This window comes from Pungitius pungitius, chromosome 14 (genome assembly GCF_949316345.1).
Source record: "Pungitius pungitius chromosome 14, fPunPun2.1, whole genome shotgun sequence".
Lineage (NCBI taxonomy): Eukaryota > Metazoa > Chordata > Actinopteri > Perciformes > Gasterosteidae > Pungitius > Pungitius pungitius.
In genome coordinates this window covers 12,947,697-12,963,608 of record NC_084913.1, presented here as the reverse complement: position 1 = coordinate 12,963,608, position 15,912 = coordinate 12,947,697, and the positions used below count along the sequence as shown (strand labels likewise).

At 42.6% G+C, this 15,912-nt stretch overlaps 3 protein-coding genes across 6 annotated transcripts; 2 read left to right on the top strand and 1 right to left on the bottom strand.

Moving 5' to 3' along the window:
- Positions 1-624: 624 nt before the first annotated feature.
- On the top strand, positions 625-7,354 carry cdkl1 (cyclin dependent kinase like 1 (CDC2 related kinase)). Of its 4 annotated transcripts, none has more exons than XM_037486412.2 (10): positions 625-701; positions 1,503-1,749; positions 3,077-3,198; positions 4,513-4,585; positions 4,915-5,005; positions 5,475-5,672; positions 6,027-6,109; positions 6,294-6,350; positions 6,664-6,822; positions 6,970-7,354. In XM_037486412.2, the coding sequence occupies exons 2-10, from the start codon at positions 1,582-1,584 to the stop codon at positions 7,069-7,071; spliced, it is 1,053 nt and encodes a 350-aa protein (XP_037342309.1). In that variant the 5' UTR covers positions 625-701; positions 1,503-1,581; the 3' UTR covers positions 7,072-7,354. The 4 variants fall into 4 exon arrangements, with proteins under 4 accessions (XP_037342309.1, XP_037342307.1, XP_037342308.1 ...); XM_037486410.2 differs by having other exon boundaries at positions 5,472-5,672; XM_037486411.2 differs by having other exon boundaries at positions 1,410-1,749; positions 5,472-5,672.
- Positions 7,317-10,665, bottom strand: dmac2l (distal membrane arm assembly component 2 like). Its single transcript, XM_037486414.2, has 5 exons — positions 10,554-10,665; positions 10,330-10,426; positions 9,017-9,225; positions 8,028-8,199; positions 7,317-7,951 (listed from the first exon to the last, which is right to left on the bottom strand). Exons 2-5 carry the CDS (start codon positions 10,422-10,424, stop codon positions 7,837-7,839), a joined length of 591 nt encoding a protein of 196 aa, XP_037342311.1. The 5' UTR covers positions 10,425-10,426; positions 10,554-10,665; the 3' UTR covers positions 7,317-7,836.
- A 27-nt stretch (positions 10,666-10,692) lies between these two features.
- l2hgdh (L-2-hydroxyglutarate dehydrogenase) lies at positions 10,693-15,271 on the top strand. Its single transcript, XM_037486409.2, has 10 exons — positions 10,693-10,900; positions 11,884-11,999; positions 12,433-12,584; positions 12,687-12,818; positions 12,909-13,071; positions 13,177-13,211; positions 13,296-13,463; positions 13,620-13,777; positions 13,935-14,066; positions 14,173-15,271. Exons 1-10 carry the CDS (start codon positions 10,815-10,817, stop codon positions 14,366-14,368), a joined length of 1,338 nt encoding a protein of 445 aa, XP_037342306.1. The 5' UTR covers positions 10,693-10,814; the 3' UTR covers positions 14,369-15,271.
- The last annotated feature ends 641 nt before the right edge of the window (positions 15,272-15,912 follow it).

Sequence of the window (15,912 nt, the reverse complement as noted above, 5' to 3'; positions counted from 1 at the left end):
AAGTGGTTTCCCTAATTGTAGCCCACTGGAAGAAAACTCAAATAATGAAGTTGGCAGTAGCCTTAAAGTGCGTCAAGTTGAACCGGTAGTTCGTAACGGATGTCACTTGATTTCACCTTCAAAATAAAATCCAAGACAAAACTGCCAGGTTTGCTTTTTATTGTGATGCAATGGGTATACCATTTATATCAAGATTTCTATCATTCTTTATTTGTATCTTTATTCTGTGTTGGATTCCGCCCAGTTTGAAACGCTTTAACATTTAGTTACCCAGTTCAGGTATTTAAAAACCGCTGAGCTGTGCTAATTTTGTGCTGAATTTAACAATATTCTGTTGACATTTATGTAAGCAGGACTTTACCTTTTTAACGTATTTATACGTCGAGATACTTTTTTAAGTCCAAAAAGGTTTTTTTTAACTGCAGAACAAGAGAAACATTTGATAGCAGGCTACAATGGACCAGACACTACATTTAAACTTATGGCAGGTAATCCTTCGAGTCAATGAACTGACAGCGATGGTCGCTCACTTGGTTTTATTTTGAAAGGTCTGGCCGGATGTCTTGCTTGATTCCCTTTTTCTTGACTCTTTAAAAGCGGACCGTCCTTGTGCCTGCAGAGACAGTTGGTAGGTTGTCCTGTGGAAGTCCACCTCGTCGTGTTTGGAACCGACCGAGCAACATCTGACCGTTTTTCACCGAGTAAGTTTTCACATTTACCATTTGTGTTGTCTTTTTATATGTTTTATATATATATATATATATATATAATTTTATATGTATGCATGTGTATATATACATATGCATGCGTATGTGTGTATATTTCCGTGTGTGTGTGTGTGTATATATCAATTTTAATGCCACTTTTATGATCTGCTTGTTTCATGCGGAAACTGCTCATGCAGCAAGATGATTAACTTCACCACAAACATGCAGCTTAAGCTGTTAATTCATGTTTTTTTTAATATTTCGTCGTAGTAAGTGCACCGCTTTGATTTTATTCCCCTGGTTGTTTCTTTATTTGTTTTCGCTCCCTAACCCCCTCGGGCTAATGACCTAATACACTATGCAAATGCTTTCGTGATGCAGTCTAGCTGCTGGCAGACAGGTGTAATGTGTTCAAGCATTTCTTGCAGGCAGTGGGATTCATCTTAACATTCTGATTTCTCGATCATAAACACAGAATTTATTTATTAGTTTTGAGTAAATACGTAGATGCATGTAAACATTTTACGTTTGTTATTCATTATTGTAATGCATTTGTTCATCAAAATCTTTACCATCCCAATCTGAAAAGCAACCCAAATAGACACAAATCTAATGTAAGTTAACAAGAGGCATTTTTGTGTCTTTTCCACAAAACACCCATCCTTTAAATGACTTTGGCTGCTCATACTGGATTTATTCCAGCTTCAATGGAGTGAAATGGTGCCGCTAACGACGGCCCATGGTTCCTCTTCCTCTCTGCATCCTCGCTGAGAGCCTCTTGTGCCTCTTTTAAAGGCTGCACGGACCGTCCTAATTCCTTGGATCTACCCGGCCAAGCATCACAAATTTGGGTGTCTGCTGGTCCAGTCTGAGGATGGAGAAGTATGAGAAGATTGCAAAGATCGGGGAGGGCTCCTACGGGGTCGTCTTCAAGTGCCGAAACAAAGACACGGGGCAGGTCGTCGCCATCAAGAAATTTGTGGAGTCAGAGGATGATCCCATTATAAAAAAGATTGCACTGAGGGAGATCAGAATGCTTAAGGTAACGGCATTTTAACATCAACAACATCTTGATTTTCTCATAAAAGAATTTCACCTCACATTCATAAAGCAGTAGTAGTTTTACTAGTCTATGGAAGCACATTCCTGCCAGGGTTTAGTCAACATATAATGCCCAATATGTGTAGCAATTATAAAAATTAAAAACCTCAAGGCTTGACACTTGGTGAAAGACTGAGATAGGACACAAATGTTGGTAAAAATAGTAAATTAAAATGGTGGTGTGACATCAAGTTAAGACAATAACATGAGATTAAAGTAAAAGTGACAAAAATAGTAACTGTATACAATCAAAGTCGCAGCATAGTTTTTTTCTTTCATACCCATTTATTATCGTACTCTTAATGCCCACTAATCCAAATATAAACCGGCATGCAAATATTTTATTATACTAAAATAACATCTCTACCAAATGTTCAGTGTATAGTTTTTATTTGCTATCTGTATATATTTTTCCAGGAAATTAAATTCAGCCAAATAAAAAACTACTGTATTTATTACATGATGCAACACCATGTTTTGACCTTTTTAAAGATGCAGATCCGGTTTTTAGTGTCCTCCTAATGTGCCAAGAGTCAGCAGGAGGGATAGCACACAGTTAATTCTGCACACAGAGGGGAAGCATTTTTGTTATTGAGCTGCACAGAGAAAACAGCGGTGCTTAAAGGAGGTTCAGAGTCTTGTAATTAAATGAAGCAAAACCTCTGAGGTCCCAACAAGTCGACTAAGATCTGAGATATTCGTCAAATTTACAGTAAATAAAATGAAACAACTTACTCAAGAGGTTAGCACATTTGTTCTGGTTGGTCAAAGTGTGTTTTCAGCTGGTTTAGAGTCTGGATGCAAGATGAATATGTATGTGAATGGATTCCCCTTAAATCATGAAGTGATTAGAAAATTAATCCACTTGAAAATAAACAACAGAAAGATCAGAGACAGTAAATTCTTAGTCTCTTTAAGATGTTTTCATTCATGCCAAAGGCTAAAGCCTGTTAGTTTAATGCTGCCTAATGATTATCAAAGATGCACTTGTTGGTGGTGCAATTAGTCATGCAGTGGGAGGGAGTGTTAGTGGCCTGCTGGACACCAGGAGCTCATAAATAGGACAGGATGGAGACAGGTTGTCAGGGGCAACAGCATGTTTATTACCATCTGTTTAGAGTTTAGTGGGTTTTGATAAGGGCAAGCCACAGGCGGGGGGGCGAGGGGGGGGGGGGCAAACAGATCTCGCACCAGCAGCTTTATTGGTTTCACTGAACTGTGCTTGTGTGGATTTTACTTCAAGTCTTGTGCGTTTTACTTCTCTGCAGCAACTGAAACACGCCAACCTGGTGAATCTGATCGAGGTGTTTCGGCGTAAACGCAAGCTCCACCTCGTGTTCGAGTACTGCGACCACACGGTCCTCAACGAGCTGGACCGACACCCCCGAGGGTGAGTGTGCCTCTTCGAGTAAAAGGGTTCCCTTGTTTTACTCTTTTTTTGATTTTCTTACATTCCCGTCCAAAAATAACCTAATATTGATATTAAAGGAAATTAACATATAATCATTTCATTAAATCACGCACCAACAATAATGAAATAATTATTAGAATAACACTTTAATATTGTGACATTGTATTCTGTACATCGATGTGCTTGTAACACTAATTATACAGATGATATAAGCAGATTATAACTTTCTGTCTTGCATTATTGACATGGAAGTCATAAAAGAGCAGTTGAAATGAACGATTGAAATGAATGATTTCAACTGTTCAGTTAAAGCAGTTCTAGTGACGCAACACGAATAAGACATTTGGCCATTGGAGGACTCTTTCTTGTATGAAATGCATCCGTTTGCTGCACACACACGAACCCTGAGATGATGAGAGCGAGTTATCCCGATCCTGATTTAACAAGGCGCCGCGTACGCTCTATTTTCTCTACATTACATCGATACGTCACCGCACACCGGGCTTTGTCCGGCTCCGACGGGCACGCCGCCTGTCTCTCGGGAGGCTGACCTGCTCGCTGTGGAATGTTTACAGAGATGCTCACCCAGAATGCATTGCTGGCGGGGAGCCGGCGGGACTCTTTAGGCTCGGCCACATTTCATACGGAGTGTTTTCGCTGTCTGGTTTCCCCAATCTGGTCCCGGCCTGTAGCCTCCGGGAGCACGGAGGGTTCAAAAGAAGAGACAACAAAGTGAGGCGAAGGGGAGGGAGTGCCATTAATTGCCGGTCACAAAGCTCGATTTAGCCATTTCCCCGGCAACACGGGCCGATGACGTCCCTGAACCAACAAAGCCTCAGTGTGGAAGAGTGGAGACGCCACCGAGCACTGTCCTCGACAACAGACTAAAGATGACAGCACAGGTCCCGTCCACACTGAAATGTCTCCCCGAATGTTGGATGGCGTTCATGTCCCCCAGAGGATGAACCCCACTGTGTGTCAAATGTGTCAACAACTATTCAATGGTTTACATTCACGTTCTGAACGAGGCCACAGAGGGGAAACACACCTGATAGTGAGACATTTGGTTTTCTGGGATAATCCTTCATTCATTCTGCCCTTTAAATTTCCTGGAGCTTTCAGCCACATCTCATGGCCTTCATCAATGGTGTCGTGCCAGTTGAGGAGAATAATCAGTTGGTGCTTGTTGGTTACCATTTCCAAAGTCAACGCTGAATTTGCAATCATTATTTTCTATTGATCCGCACCAAGCAGCTGACCCCCCCTCACATTGACTCCCCCCTTGTCTCCCAGAGTCCCAGAGCACCTTGTAAAAAGTATAACCTGGCAGACACTTCAAGCTGTCAACTTCTGTCACAAACAAAATGTAAGTAGTTCTTCTTCTTCTTGTACTTCATGGCGCTCTGAGTGTGTGTTTCAGTCGTAAAGAAGCTTCCCCTCGGCTTGTTTTTCAACTCCTCCGGTCTCCTCCCACCAAGCCTTCTGCTTTATGACTCTTTTTATAACAAGAATTCCTTTCCCTTGGCTGAGCTGCAGTTAATGTATCACCTAGACACAACAAATGCTACAAGGGCCCCCATTTAACAGCACCGGCTCGCTCTCCTTTCACCGCTCCTCGCACGGCCCCCTTTTATGCTCTGCATCTCACGAGGATGTGAGCTCTGTTTCTAATGGCAGCTTCTCGTGTCCCTGCAGTGCATTCACAGAGACGTCAAGCCGGAAAACATTCTCATCACCAAACACCGGGTCATCAAGCTCTGTGACTTTGGGTTCGCACGGATTCTCAGTAAGTTTCAAGACTCGCTAAACTTTTTTAAACGGCGCCACCTGGTGGACACCTTGTCTTTTTCAGTGGGGCTGAGTGTGTCGGATTTAAACTTCAGTCATTACTCTCTGCCTGCTGCAGGTGTGCAAATGTTTAGTATTTTCTGCCCTTACATTTTCTAGATAATAGATAATATTCAAATGTAACAATGTGCAAGGGAATCTACCCTCCTTGTTTCCTTCTTCGTCATCTGTACCCTGATACAAGGGTTTGCTTTCAACCAAAGAAATTGGCCCCCATTTATTTACTCCACAGACGTTGGACCTATAACTAAAGTACATCACTGAACAAATACTAAACCCTATATTAAACATACCTTTGATTCTTCAATACGGAAGTAAACAGTATTTGTGTCATAGACAAAGTGGGCAGTTCATCACACACACACACCTAATGTTGTGTGTGTGTGTGTGTTTCCTGCCTCCAGCAGGCCCATGTGACTACTACACGGACTACGTGGCGACCCGTTGGTACCGGGCCCCTGAGCTGCTGGTGGGGGACACTCAGTACGGCCCTCCTGTGGACGTGTGGGCGATCGGTTGTGTGTTCGCTGAGCTGCTGTCGGGGACGCCGCTGTGGCCCGGGAAGTCGGACATGGATCAGCTGTATCTGATCAGAAAGACTCTCGGTAAATCAATCAATCAATCAGTCTGCTGCGATACAGTGAGAAGTATTTGTTTAATGATAATATTGTTGTGTATTGTCTTTCACTTGCATTAAAATAAATCAATCAATGGGTTCAGTAAATCAATCACAAAACTTTAAACTTCTAATTGCATATTTGCAATACCAAACGTTAAAAGATACAATATAAATACGATAATCAGCCAAGTACTAAAAAGAATGAAACATCTTACCACGGTCATTGAAATCTTGTCAAGTCCTGTTTACCAGTACAAGGTGAAATTGAAAAAGTTTTGACCTTGAAAACATCCACAGGAGTAATTGGAGTCATTCTGTTCATCTTTCTTGTCCTCTGCAGGAGATCTGACACCTCGACACCAGCAGGTCTTCAGCAACAACCAGTTCTTCTGTGGAGTTTCCATCCCAGAGCCACAAAACATGGTGAGATGAACGACCTGCATCGACAACAACATTTGCTGTATTCTAAAGGTTCCATGGTTAGGGTTTTTTTTATTAGCACGCAAAGGTTACATAATAAAAGCAGTCAGTTGAGGGATCGATAGAAAGGTGAACATGAACATATCCTAACAAACTGTATCTTTGTCTTTTATTTGTCTTTCTGTAGGAGCCTTTGGAGAAAAAATATCCAAATCTCTCACATCAAGCTCGGAGTCTGATGAAGGTAACGATGCAGTAATATAATCCATTTCTTTTTTTGTGCTTGATTTAATAGACTCAATACTTAGTTTGGATTTAATCCAGTAAAATTAGAATTTGAAGAACCCCATTTGAGTTTAAACAAAGTAATAATTAAGTGACAAATCAGAAACTATGTGCAAAGTGCTCTGTGTTCCCTAATCACCAGAGTACATACTCCATTGTGCTTAGATACTTGTGTAATTCCGGCCACAACTTCGACACCTTCATGACAGCAGCTGGTGATTGAGGAGCCGGATGGCATACGGTCAACTGGCTTTGACCTGTCTCCTGTTTAGGGCTGTCTGAGGATGGACCCGTCGGAGCGGCTCACCTGTGAGCAGCTCCTCCAGCAGCCGTACTTCGACAGCCTGCGAGAAAAGGGCTCCGGCTCCTCTCGAGAGCAAGACCGCTCGGGCCACAGGACACGCTTACCTCGCAAACACCTCCCTCCCGGGGTCAGTAGACCAGCAGCACAGAGAGGGCACCAATGAAATAATCCTTCAAATGTCTGTTACACTTTAAGAGAAGGACCCCAATATCAATGTACTGTCAAAATGCTCAGGAAACCCCCCACTGAAAGTGTTTATTTTTCCTTCATGCAGTATTTGCCACAGCTCACCAGCAGCAGTATCTTCCCAGTTTTGGACAATAAGAAGTACTACAACAACCTGCGCAAATATAATTATCATCTACCGAACATCTGAGCTGGATCGAACCGACAGTTTCCTGCAGCACCTTGGTTTTGGACTTGACCACTTTTTGTCATGTCTCATGATACTGATGTCAGTCTATGCACTATTTCCTAACATGGGGACTCCACACATGTTGGTTTACATATGCTGCCTGCTTTTATAAAGACAAGGAGCCATGCTCCGCTTGTAGTCTGAAGGTAAAACTCTGCTGTACTGCCAAATGTATTTTTTATACAACAATGTACTATTTAAAAAAAAAAAAAAAAAGTGACCTGCTTTTAGTGGTAAGTTGCAATGTAGGACACTTAGACTCTTGAGCATTTCGGAAACTATTTATTGACATGAGTGAATGTTCCTTGAACCCAGTCACTCGCATAACAACACACATTGGTGCTAAAGATCTGCAAAGCCATTGGTCTCTGAAAATTTATACAAATGCCAAATGATTGAAATAGAGCCAAAGTCCTTTTGCATTTTCAGATTGTTTTTCTCCTTGTACCCACACGGATTAACCTTTTAATACATAAATAAACTACAGAGGAGTTTAATCCATTGAGAAAAAAGACTGCTGACATTCTAAAGTGCTTTAACTTTTTTTCGACCTGTTTCCTCATTAAAGCTTAAAGATTAAATAAGCAGAAAGGTGACACAACTCCCAACGACTAAATGATTCATGACATAAACACACGCTGCATAACGGGCCCTTCAGCCCCCGGGTCCTTTCAAAAAGGCCTCCATATTTTGCGACTGAGGGTCACCCAGGAAGTGGTTTCCACATCAGTCCAGATCCAGCGATACATCCAGACGCGGGAGCGCCGTCTGCAGTCTGTCAACCGTCGTCTGTCTGTCTTTGATCCCCGGGAGATCACTGAGGAACAGATGCTCCAGATTCCTGTGTGGGACAGAAGCATCAAATCAACAAACAGATTTCATTTAAATGATAGCCAAATAAAGGGTGTTTCATTCACTTGAGCCTGTGCAGGGCGATGAGGCCCTTGTCGGTCACGTTGCCACACGACACCACCTCCATCGTCTTCAAACTCTCCTGCAGATTCTCTATCGAGCTCAACCTCTCCAGGCAGATGTCCTCAATGTAGATGCTCTTGTTGAACTTGATTTCCTCCACGTGTTCCAAACCATCTTGAAATGAAAAAAAAAGAGCACAAGATCTGTTACCTCTTTGCTGATTACATTTACATAGGCAGAGAGGCTTCACTCAGATAAATCAGGGGGGACTCTGACACCAGAGCGTGTGTGTAGTCGGTGACGGCTCGGTGTAAAGCACCCCGCTCGCTTGCGTCAATGTTTGGATCATCCGTGTGGGAGGGATGCACCTTCGCGTTGCCTTTCTTGTTAAAGAGGGGAATCGCTTTCAAGTGAACAGGCAAGCTCGTGTTAACATACTTCATTCAAAATGTACACTTTGAGCCTGGCTTTAATCTTTGATTTGAGCAGGTTCTTGCCTGGAAATCCAGCGATGACGTTGAAACTTGATACGGTTTTGGTCATGCTTGTTTTTTGAGGCGATCTTAGTGCAAAGCTACAGACATTGAACATTTGTTTAATAAAAAGTGGATTTTGTAGGTACATTTTGTGATATAGCTTATAATAAAATAAGGTAAACCCAGTATGCTGTGTCATATAAAGAATCCGATAAAGACAGCGTTAGCCACTTTTATGAAACACTTAAAACCGGCTCATAAATACAGATTACGTCAGCTGTAAAATGTTCATGTTTGTTGATGGTATCATGGTAGGATTTTGGTGAAGCTAGTTGCACAAAAAGTGGTCCTGAATCCAACAAAATAAAGCCAAACTGCTTTAAATTAATCTAAATCTGACAATGTAGCTATAGGATTAACTAGAGAAGCTACATTTGAAAATGTCTCCTTTTAAATCTATGACCAAACTGAGGGAAATGAGAGGAGGAGAACCCTCCACACACTGTGACACTGACCCAGGTGGTCAAACCCTCTGTACATGATGCAGGATTCAGTGGCATCGATCGCCTGGATCTTGTATTTGCCCAGAACCCCGGTTGGCAGTCCGTTGTAGTCGTGTTGCCAGCGATCGAAACCTTGAAACCTCACTTTGGCCCCGCATCTCAGCAGCCACTCTGCTGCGGCTCGGTCCGGACCAACAGCTTTGATCCTTTCATAGTCCACCCTGAATGTGGAAAACATGACGGACAAAGTATGACAGAGGTTCATGACATGGGTCACACGAGGGGAATGCACTGTTAGAGCCGGAGCTAATCACCCGCAATTTAGTTATTTGGTATCTGGTTACAACTTCATGAATGTGAGGATTTTATGAAGCTTTTTTTGACACTTTGTATTAAAAGAAAAAAAGTTTAAACTACTTTTTTTTATTAGGTCTCAAAAACCTTATCTGACAATACAGCAACACAGATGGTAAATATATCTAGATTGCTAGATAATGTAATATTGTATGTAATGACATGTATATCGTTTTCTCGTTGTAAAGGCAACAAACAGCAGGAGGATTAAACGTTAGTCAAATGATTACTGGATCTTCTACTCGCTTTTGCTACCACATTTTAATTAATAGTTTTTTTAGCAAAAACAGTGGCATCGCATCGATCTTCAGATCACTTTGTTTTCTAAATGATTTAATTGTAATACGTAACTACAGCATAAATTAAATAATTGACTTATAATTAGCAAACAGTCTGCATTGTATTGATATGAAAATGGGGTGCACAGCGTATAAAAACGAATTATAAAAGGCAGAGCACTTAGAAACCATCCAAATGATCATGCAGCAAAACAAACTGAACATCAACACCTTCATGAAGACAGCATTGATTGCATATCTGTTGTTTTAGTTGTTATACATTACGTTTAAATCACCGCTAAAGGAAGCAAAGTTTCACGGTTTACAGTGGTGATGTTAGATGAGGTGCATGTAGTGCCTTGTCACCTTCTATACATGTAAGTCCATCTGCCCCCCCCCCATGTACAGCAGAAAATATGTTTTAAAAAAAAAAAAGAGTTCTCCTTTTAGATGTTCAAATGGTCAATGTAGTCCTCGAAACTATGTTCTAAATGTGCACATTTTCATATATAAATATAGAATTGTAGGCGATGCACTTAACAAATGTATAGGGAGGGGTATTCATTTGGACCCCCCCACCCCCCAATGTTTAAACCATGGCTACGCCCTTGCGTGCATGCCTTGCTGTGCAGCCATTAGCAGCAACCGCAGCGAACTAATTATTTAACTTCTCTATCACTAATGTTGTCTCACTTGTTGAAGACCGCATTGAGCCAGCCCCAGAAGTGCCTGCGGCTCCATTCCCTCTGACACACAGCAGACTGCACCGCCCTCGACAGAAGCCTCATATCTGAAACACACAGTAAAAGACACACATGACGCCATGGTACTGCTTCATAGAGTCAACCACTGCGTCGTCGGTTCACCAAACCACTGAAGAAAATGTGACGCAGCGGAGTTAGCTGAAGCAACATCACCTGCCCTCCAACATATGAATGTTTACACAGGAAACGCGTCGATCGCCGTAACCTTTGACCTGGTGACGTAAAGAAAAACGCGTCCTCTCATTGGCTGGACCGGAACGTAACAGGGGGGCGTCAACTTTTGTGCTTCTTTTTACCATGGAGCAGCGGGACGGGGGGTTTGCAGGAGGAAGTGACAGCACGCAACTCCAACAAGTCCTTCTGACATTTGTACGATGAAGCGGTGAAAGTGAAGCGCTTTGAAACGCGGCGACAATGATCCGGACACTAAGCGGTTTGTCCTTCAGGGCTTCCGGGGCCGCGAAGCCCACAAAGGACTTTACAACCAGACGGCTGCACAGGTGAGACTGTGAAACAGACAGGGGAGCGCGCTCGTGGGTTAAAACGAATAGACCCGCATGTTAACCGCTGTTAATTACGCTCACTCACAGGCTGATACATTAAGAAAAGGGAGAGAGAGAGAGAGACGGCGGGGAGTTCAACTTCAAGTTGATCCCAGTCATTGCCAAGGACGTTGTGCAGGGAGGGTCACGTTGCAAAACCTGCAACCTGAGCCTCACTCCACCCTTCCACGTGCACAATACACAGATAACACTTGTTTTCTGCACCGTAACCCCTGCGCGTTGCAGCTCCGGTCGCATTCGCAGGCCTTTTAAACGTCGTGCTATCGCCTCTGGTGAGAGTTTTTTGTGCGAGCTGTTCCTTTTGGGAAAGGCATACCGCTCTGCATGTGTAACCGATTAAACTGGCTGTGCAGGCTACTCTGGAGGAGTGGGCCCCTCGTCTTATGCAACCCAGCCCCTCTCCCGTCTGCTTCCAATAGAGCGTGAATAACAGATGTTCCGTATCAATAGGAAGACTGTTACATTACTCCATCCAGATAGCAGAACCCTGTTTTATTAGACTTTTACAAATATCTTTTTTCTTCTTGTCTCCCAAATGTGCAGGTAAAAAACATTTTCCTGGCTTTCCAGGTTTCTGTAATGAAAAACAAGATGTTCCCTTGTGGCCACTTAAAACTCCAAGTCTTGCACATTGTGTTCTTTCAGCTCTCCGAGTGAAATCTTTTGGCGAAACGTTTACATTCTGGAACTGCTGTTTGAACTCTGAACTCCCCCCACGAGAGTCGTTTGAGTTGAACGGCGATCAGTCACAAAGGTCCATCCGAGTCTAATACAATCATGCTTACTTGGACATTGAACTGTTGACCTCAATGTTCTGTTCTGAGGTTTCCACATTTTGCAGCCTCTAAAGCTGGCTTCCCTTATCAGTAACCACTTTAAATGTGAGATGTCAGTGACCTTTGTTGTCGTTTGTATTTCAGCACCTACGATGTGGCCGTGGTGGGGGGCGGCATCGTCGGCCTGGCGACAGTCAGAGAGCTAATTCTGCGACACCCGTCACTCAGCTTCGTTCTGCTGGAGAAGGAAAAAGAGCTCGGTGGGTGCAGTCTTCAAAGTCGTGGTTGTGAAGGAAGACGTCAACGTGTTTGGTTTCTACTCCGTTAACCGAAACAATGACTTTGAGGGTGAAGTGCCAAGCAGCTCTAATTTTAGATAAGGAACTTGCTACTATGGGATTGTGCTGCTCTGTGCTAACGCCCTTGGACCTGAGTATCAGCCAGGTGACCTGGTTCCAATGCTGAAATACATTTGCAATTGTCTTGGTTAAAGGACTAATATGACAATGTGAGTTGTTTCATGTTGTAGCTTTAATCCAACATGTCTCTTGATTTAGCACATGTCCGTCCTAAGCACCTCCCTTGTGTAGGTTAAATGTTACAGGTGGATGAAACAAAGTGAGGAAACCTGATGATATTCCTGTCGTCGTTCTTCTTGTTCCTTCATTTTCTTGTGACTTTCTGTCTCACCAGCTGCGCACCAGAGTGGGCACAACAGTGGAGTCATTCACAGCGGCATCTACTACACGCCGGGGTCACTGAAGGCCCGCCTGTGTGTTCGAGGAGCCACTTTAGCCTACGAGTACTGCGAGAAGAAAGGACTCCCTTACAAGAAATGTGGAAAGGTCCGTCTTGGCATTTTGACCGAGTGAAATACTGGCTGCTTAGCAGGAGCTTTTTTTGTATTGTGTCTAGGTTTGTATTCTACTACCTGTGTGTTTCTGCAGCTCATCGTGGCTTTGGAGCATGAGGAGATACCCAGACTGCAAGCTCTATACGAGCGCGGCATGAAAAACAACGTGCGGGACCTCAGTATTATCGACGCCAAGGGAATCCGAGAACGAGAGCCATTCTGCAGGGTGAGAGGCTCAGAGAGGCTGCGGTTGTTCCTACAAAATCAAAGATGGCTGCGACGGTCTGTTGTCACAGTGCACATGTTGTCCTTGCAGGGTTTAATGGCCTTGGACTCGCCCTACACCGGCATCGTGGACTGGAGGAAGGTGGCTCTCAGGTACGGGCAAGACTTTGAGGAGGCAGGCGGCACGGTGGTTACTGATGCTGAGGTCAACGACATTACCGCGGTTACCGAGAGCCCGGCTGGGAGTTCCGACGGTAATCACGAGCCTCAGCACAACAATGTGGCAACAAAGTCACAATTTAAACAAGACCTTTGGTTATTTAGCGTTCAGCTCGATAAGTATGTGTTTTACTTTGCAGGAATGAAATATCCAATTGCAGTTCGAGACAAAAAGGTAACTCGCATGCAGATAAAAGCGTCCCAACGTTTTGGATTGATTTGTGTTGTGTCCAACGTTTGGATTGTGTCATTTCTGCAGGGCAATGAGGTCCGATGCCGTTACGTCCTGACATGTGGCGGCCTGTATTCAGACCGTCTGTCCCAGATATCGGGATGCAGTTCGGAGCCTCGGATCGTCCCCTTCAGAGGAGATTATTTAGTGTTGAAGCCGGAGAAGCACTATCTGGTCAAGGGGAATATCTATCCTGTAAGTCTGCTGATAAGCCACATGACATACTCTATGTCATTCAGATGAATCATGTGACCTGCAGATGTTTCTCATACCATTCCAGGAAAAATACTATGTCATTGGACTCAATACATAATGCATAAATGCTTAGTTTTGTTTCTGTAAACTATTTAGGTCCCCGACCCTCGTTTCCCCTTCCTCGGAGTTCACTTCACCCCGAGGATGGATGGAAGTGTTTGGCTTGGCCCGAACGCAGTCCTCGCCTTCAAGAGGGAGGGTTACAAGGTGTACGACTTCAATGTTCAAGACTTTGCAGATGCACTCTCATACAGGTACCACAGAGAGTTGGATCTGAGTCTTTGTGTATTGTCTTGTAACCGTATCAAAAAAATATATATATGTAAAGACACTGATTTGTGAGATCTTCCAATTCATAAAGTGTAGTAATAAGTGATGTATGAGTGTTCAATCTGTGTTTTCATTCTGCAGGGGCCTTCAGAAGCTGGTAATGAAGAACATAACCTACGGGATTGGAGAAATGTATAGAGGGATTTTCATTGGTGCACAGGTTAAAATCCTGCAGAAGTACATCCCCGAACTCTCACTGAGCGACGTGCTCAGGTAAGTATAATAATGCAAGACCCGAAAAGTGCATCAACATTACACTGTGTGCATCAGCTGTGTTTTTTACCAGATCTGAGGAAGAATTCATCTGTTTCCTCTGCAGGGGTCCTGCAGGAGTTCGAGCTCAGGCTCTGGACCGTGACGGAAAGCTCGTGGACGACTTTGTGTTCGACGGCGGCGTGGGGGACGTGGGAAGTCGTGTGCTCCACGTGCGTAACGCTCCCTCGCCAGCGGCCACCTCCTCGCTCGCCATCGCTGAAATGGTCGCAGACGAGGTGGAGAGTCGCTTCGTGCTGTAGAGCAGGACATGGCAACGCAGGAAGCAAAAGAGTAACTCCTAATATTGCAGCTCAAGGTTGCCAGGTGAATGTGCTGTTGAAAACTCTTACCTCCTCAGCATCACTGTCATCATGGGGGCCCATGATGACAGTGATGCTTTTCATTTCAGGTCAAGCCTTAAATTAGGGGGAAGAAAGCAACATGTCTTTGGCTTTAATTCATTTTACAGTTTTTTTACTTATTTTTAAAATGTAATAAAATATATATTTTTTTCTGCACTACATCAGTGTTTAAAAAACTTATGGGGAAAAAAGGTTAATCTACCATTATATTTTGGACACTGGTTGTAATTTAAGCATACACCTTTTTAAAGATTTGACTGTTATATATATATATATAATAATGGATTTTCTAGTCTTCCGACCACTCAGAGCGCTTTAACACCACATGTCATCATTCACCCATTCATACAATTTTTTAAGACTGATGAAAGGACACAATCAGGATTCAATTCTTACCAGCAAGGAGCAATTTGCGGGTTAAGTGCCATGTCCATTTATACTTATGGAATCTGTGTCTTTTTTTCAACCATATGAGAGAAATTTGTCAATTTTGTTTGAATATTGTAAAGCCCGATTTCTTTTGAATGTGCCACCATTTTCTTTGAGAAATAAATCCACAAAATGTATGTGACCCGATGAAAGAGAATTGATCTGAGAAGGCCGGGTGTTTATTTTATTTTATTTTATTTTATACAACCTTTTTGAAACTCAAAGTATGTAGTTTGAGGATTTTTTTTTTTTTTTTTTTAACTTTGGACAGATTTTTCTGACAAATATTTTGGGAATTAAAGAAATATAATCAACAGCTGATGTGTCTGTCTTGTCCCACACAAATGGAAGTAAACGAAACACTGATGTTTATTAAGTAGTTTCTTTGAGTGCTGATTTCATTTAATTTGGTTGCTCTTTTTTTTCGGTCAAATGTCTCCAGATAATGAACTTATGAATTTTTTGCTCGCCTTTAATTGACAAATCAAAGTTAGATGATTATCATTTTTGAAGTTCAAATATTACCAAAGAGGGGATTTGTCATTACCCTTTTTATTCCAAGTTGATCAGTGAAATGTGCAAAGAAAACTTTATTGAGATTTCAGTGTCCCTGTGTACGTCAACTCTAACTTTTTGGGACTGACTGAGCAAATCCATTAATTCCTGCAACCTGCACTTATTCCGTCTGTCCACAAGGAGGCGGAATCACTACAACAAACGCACTGTAGGATCAAAACATGTATTCATTTAATGGAATTGCTTCAGCTAATTGTTTTTCCTGAAAATATAGAGAAATTATACGATAACGGTAATCTTTGCATAAACATGTTTTACAACACGACTTTGTTTCATCTGTTACACCAGGACAGTTCCCTTAGTTTATCATGTTATCGCTGTATAAACATAACTATATTCTTAACACTATCGGACTCTCGATATCTATATATGTCACGAGAAGTCCGGCCTTGTTTTAAAAAAAATCTTATGTCCAATAAAATGTGAAATTATGCGCG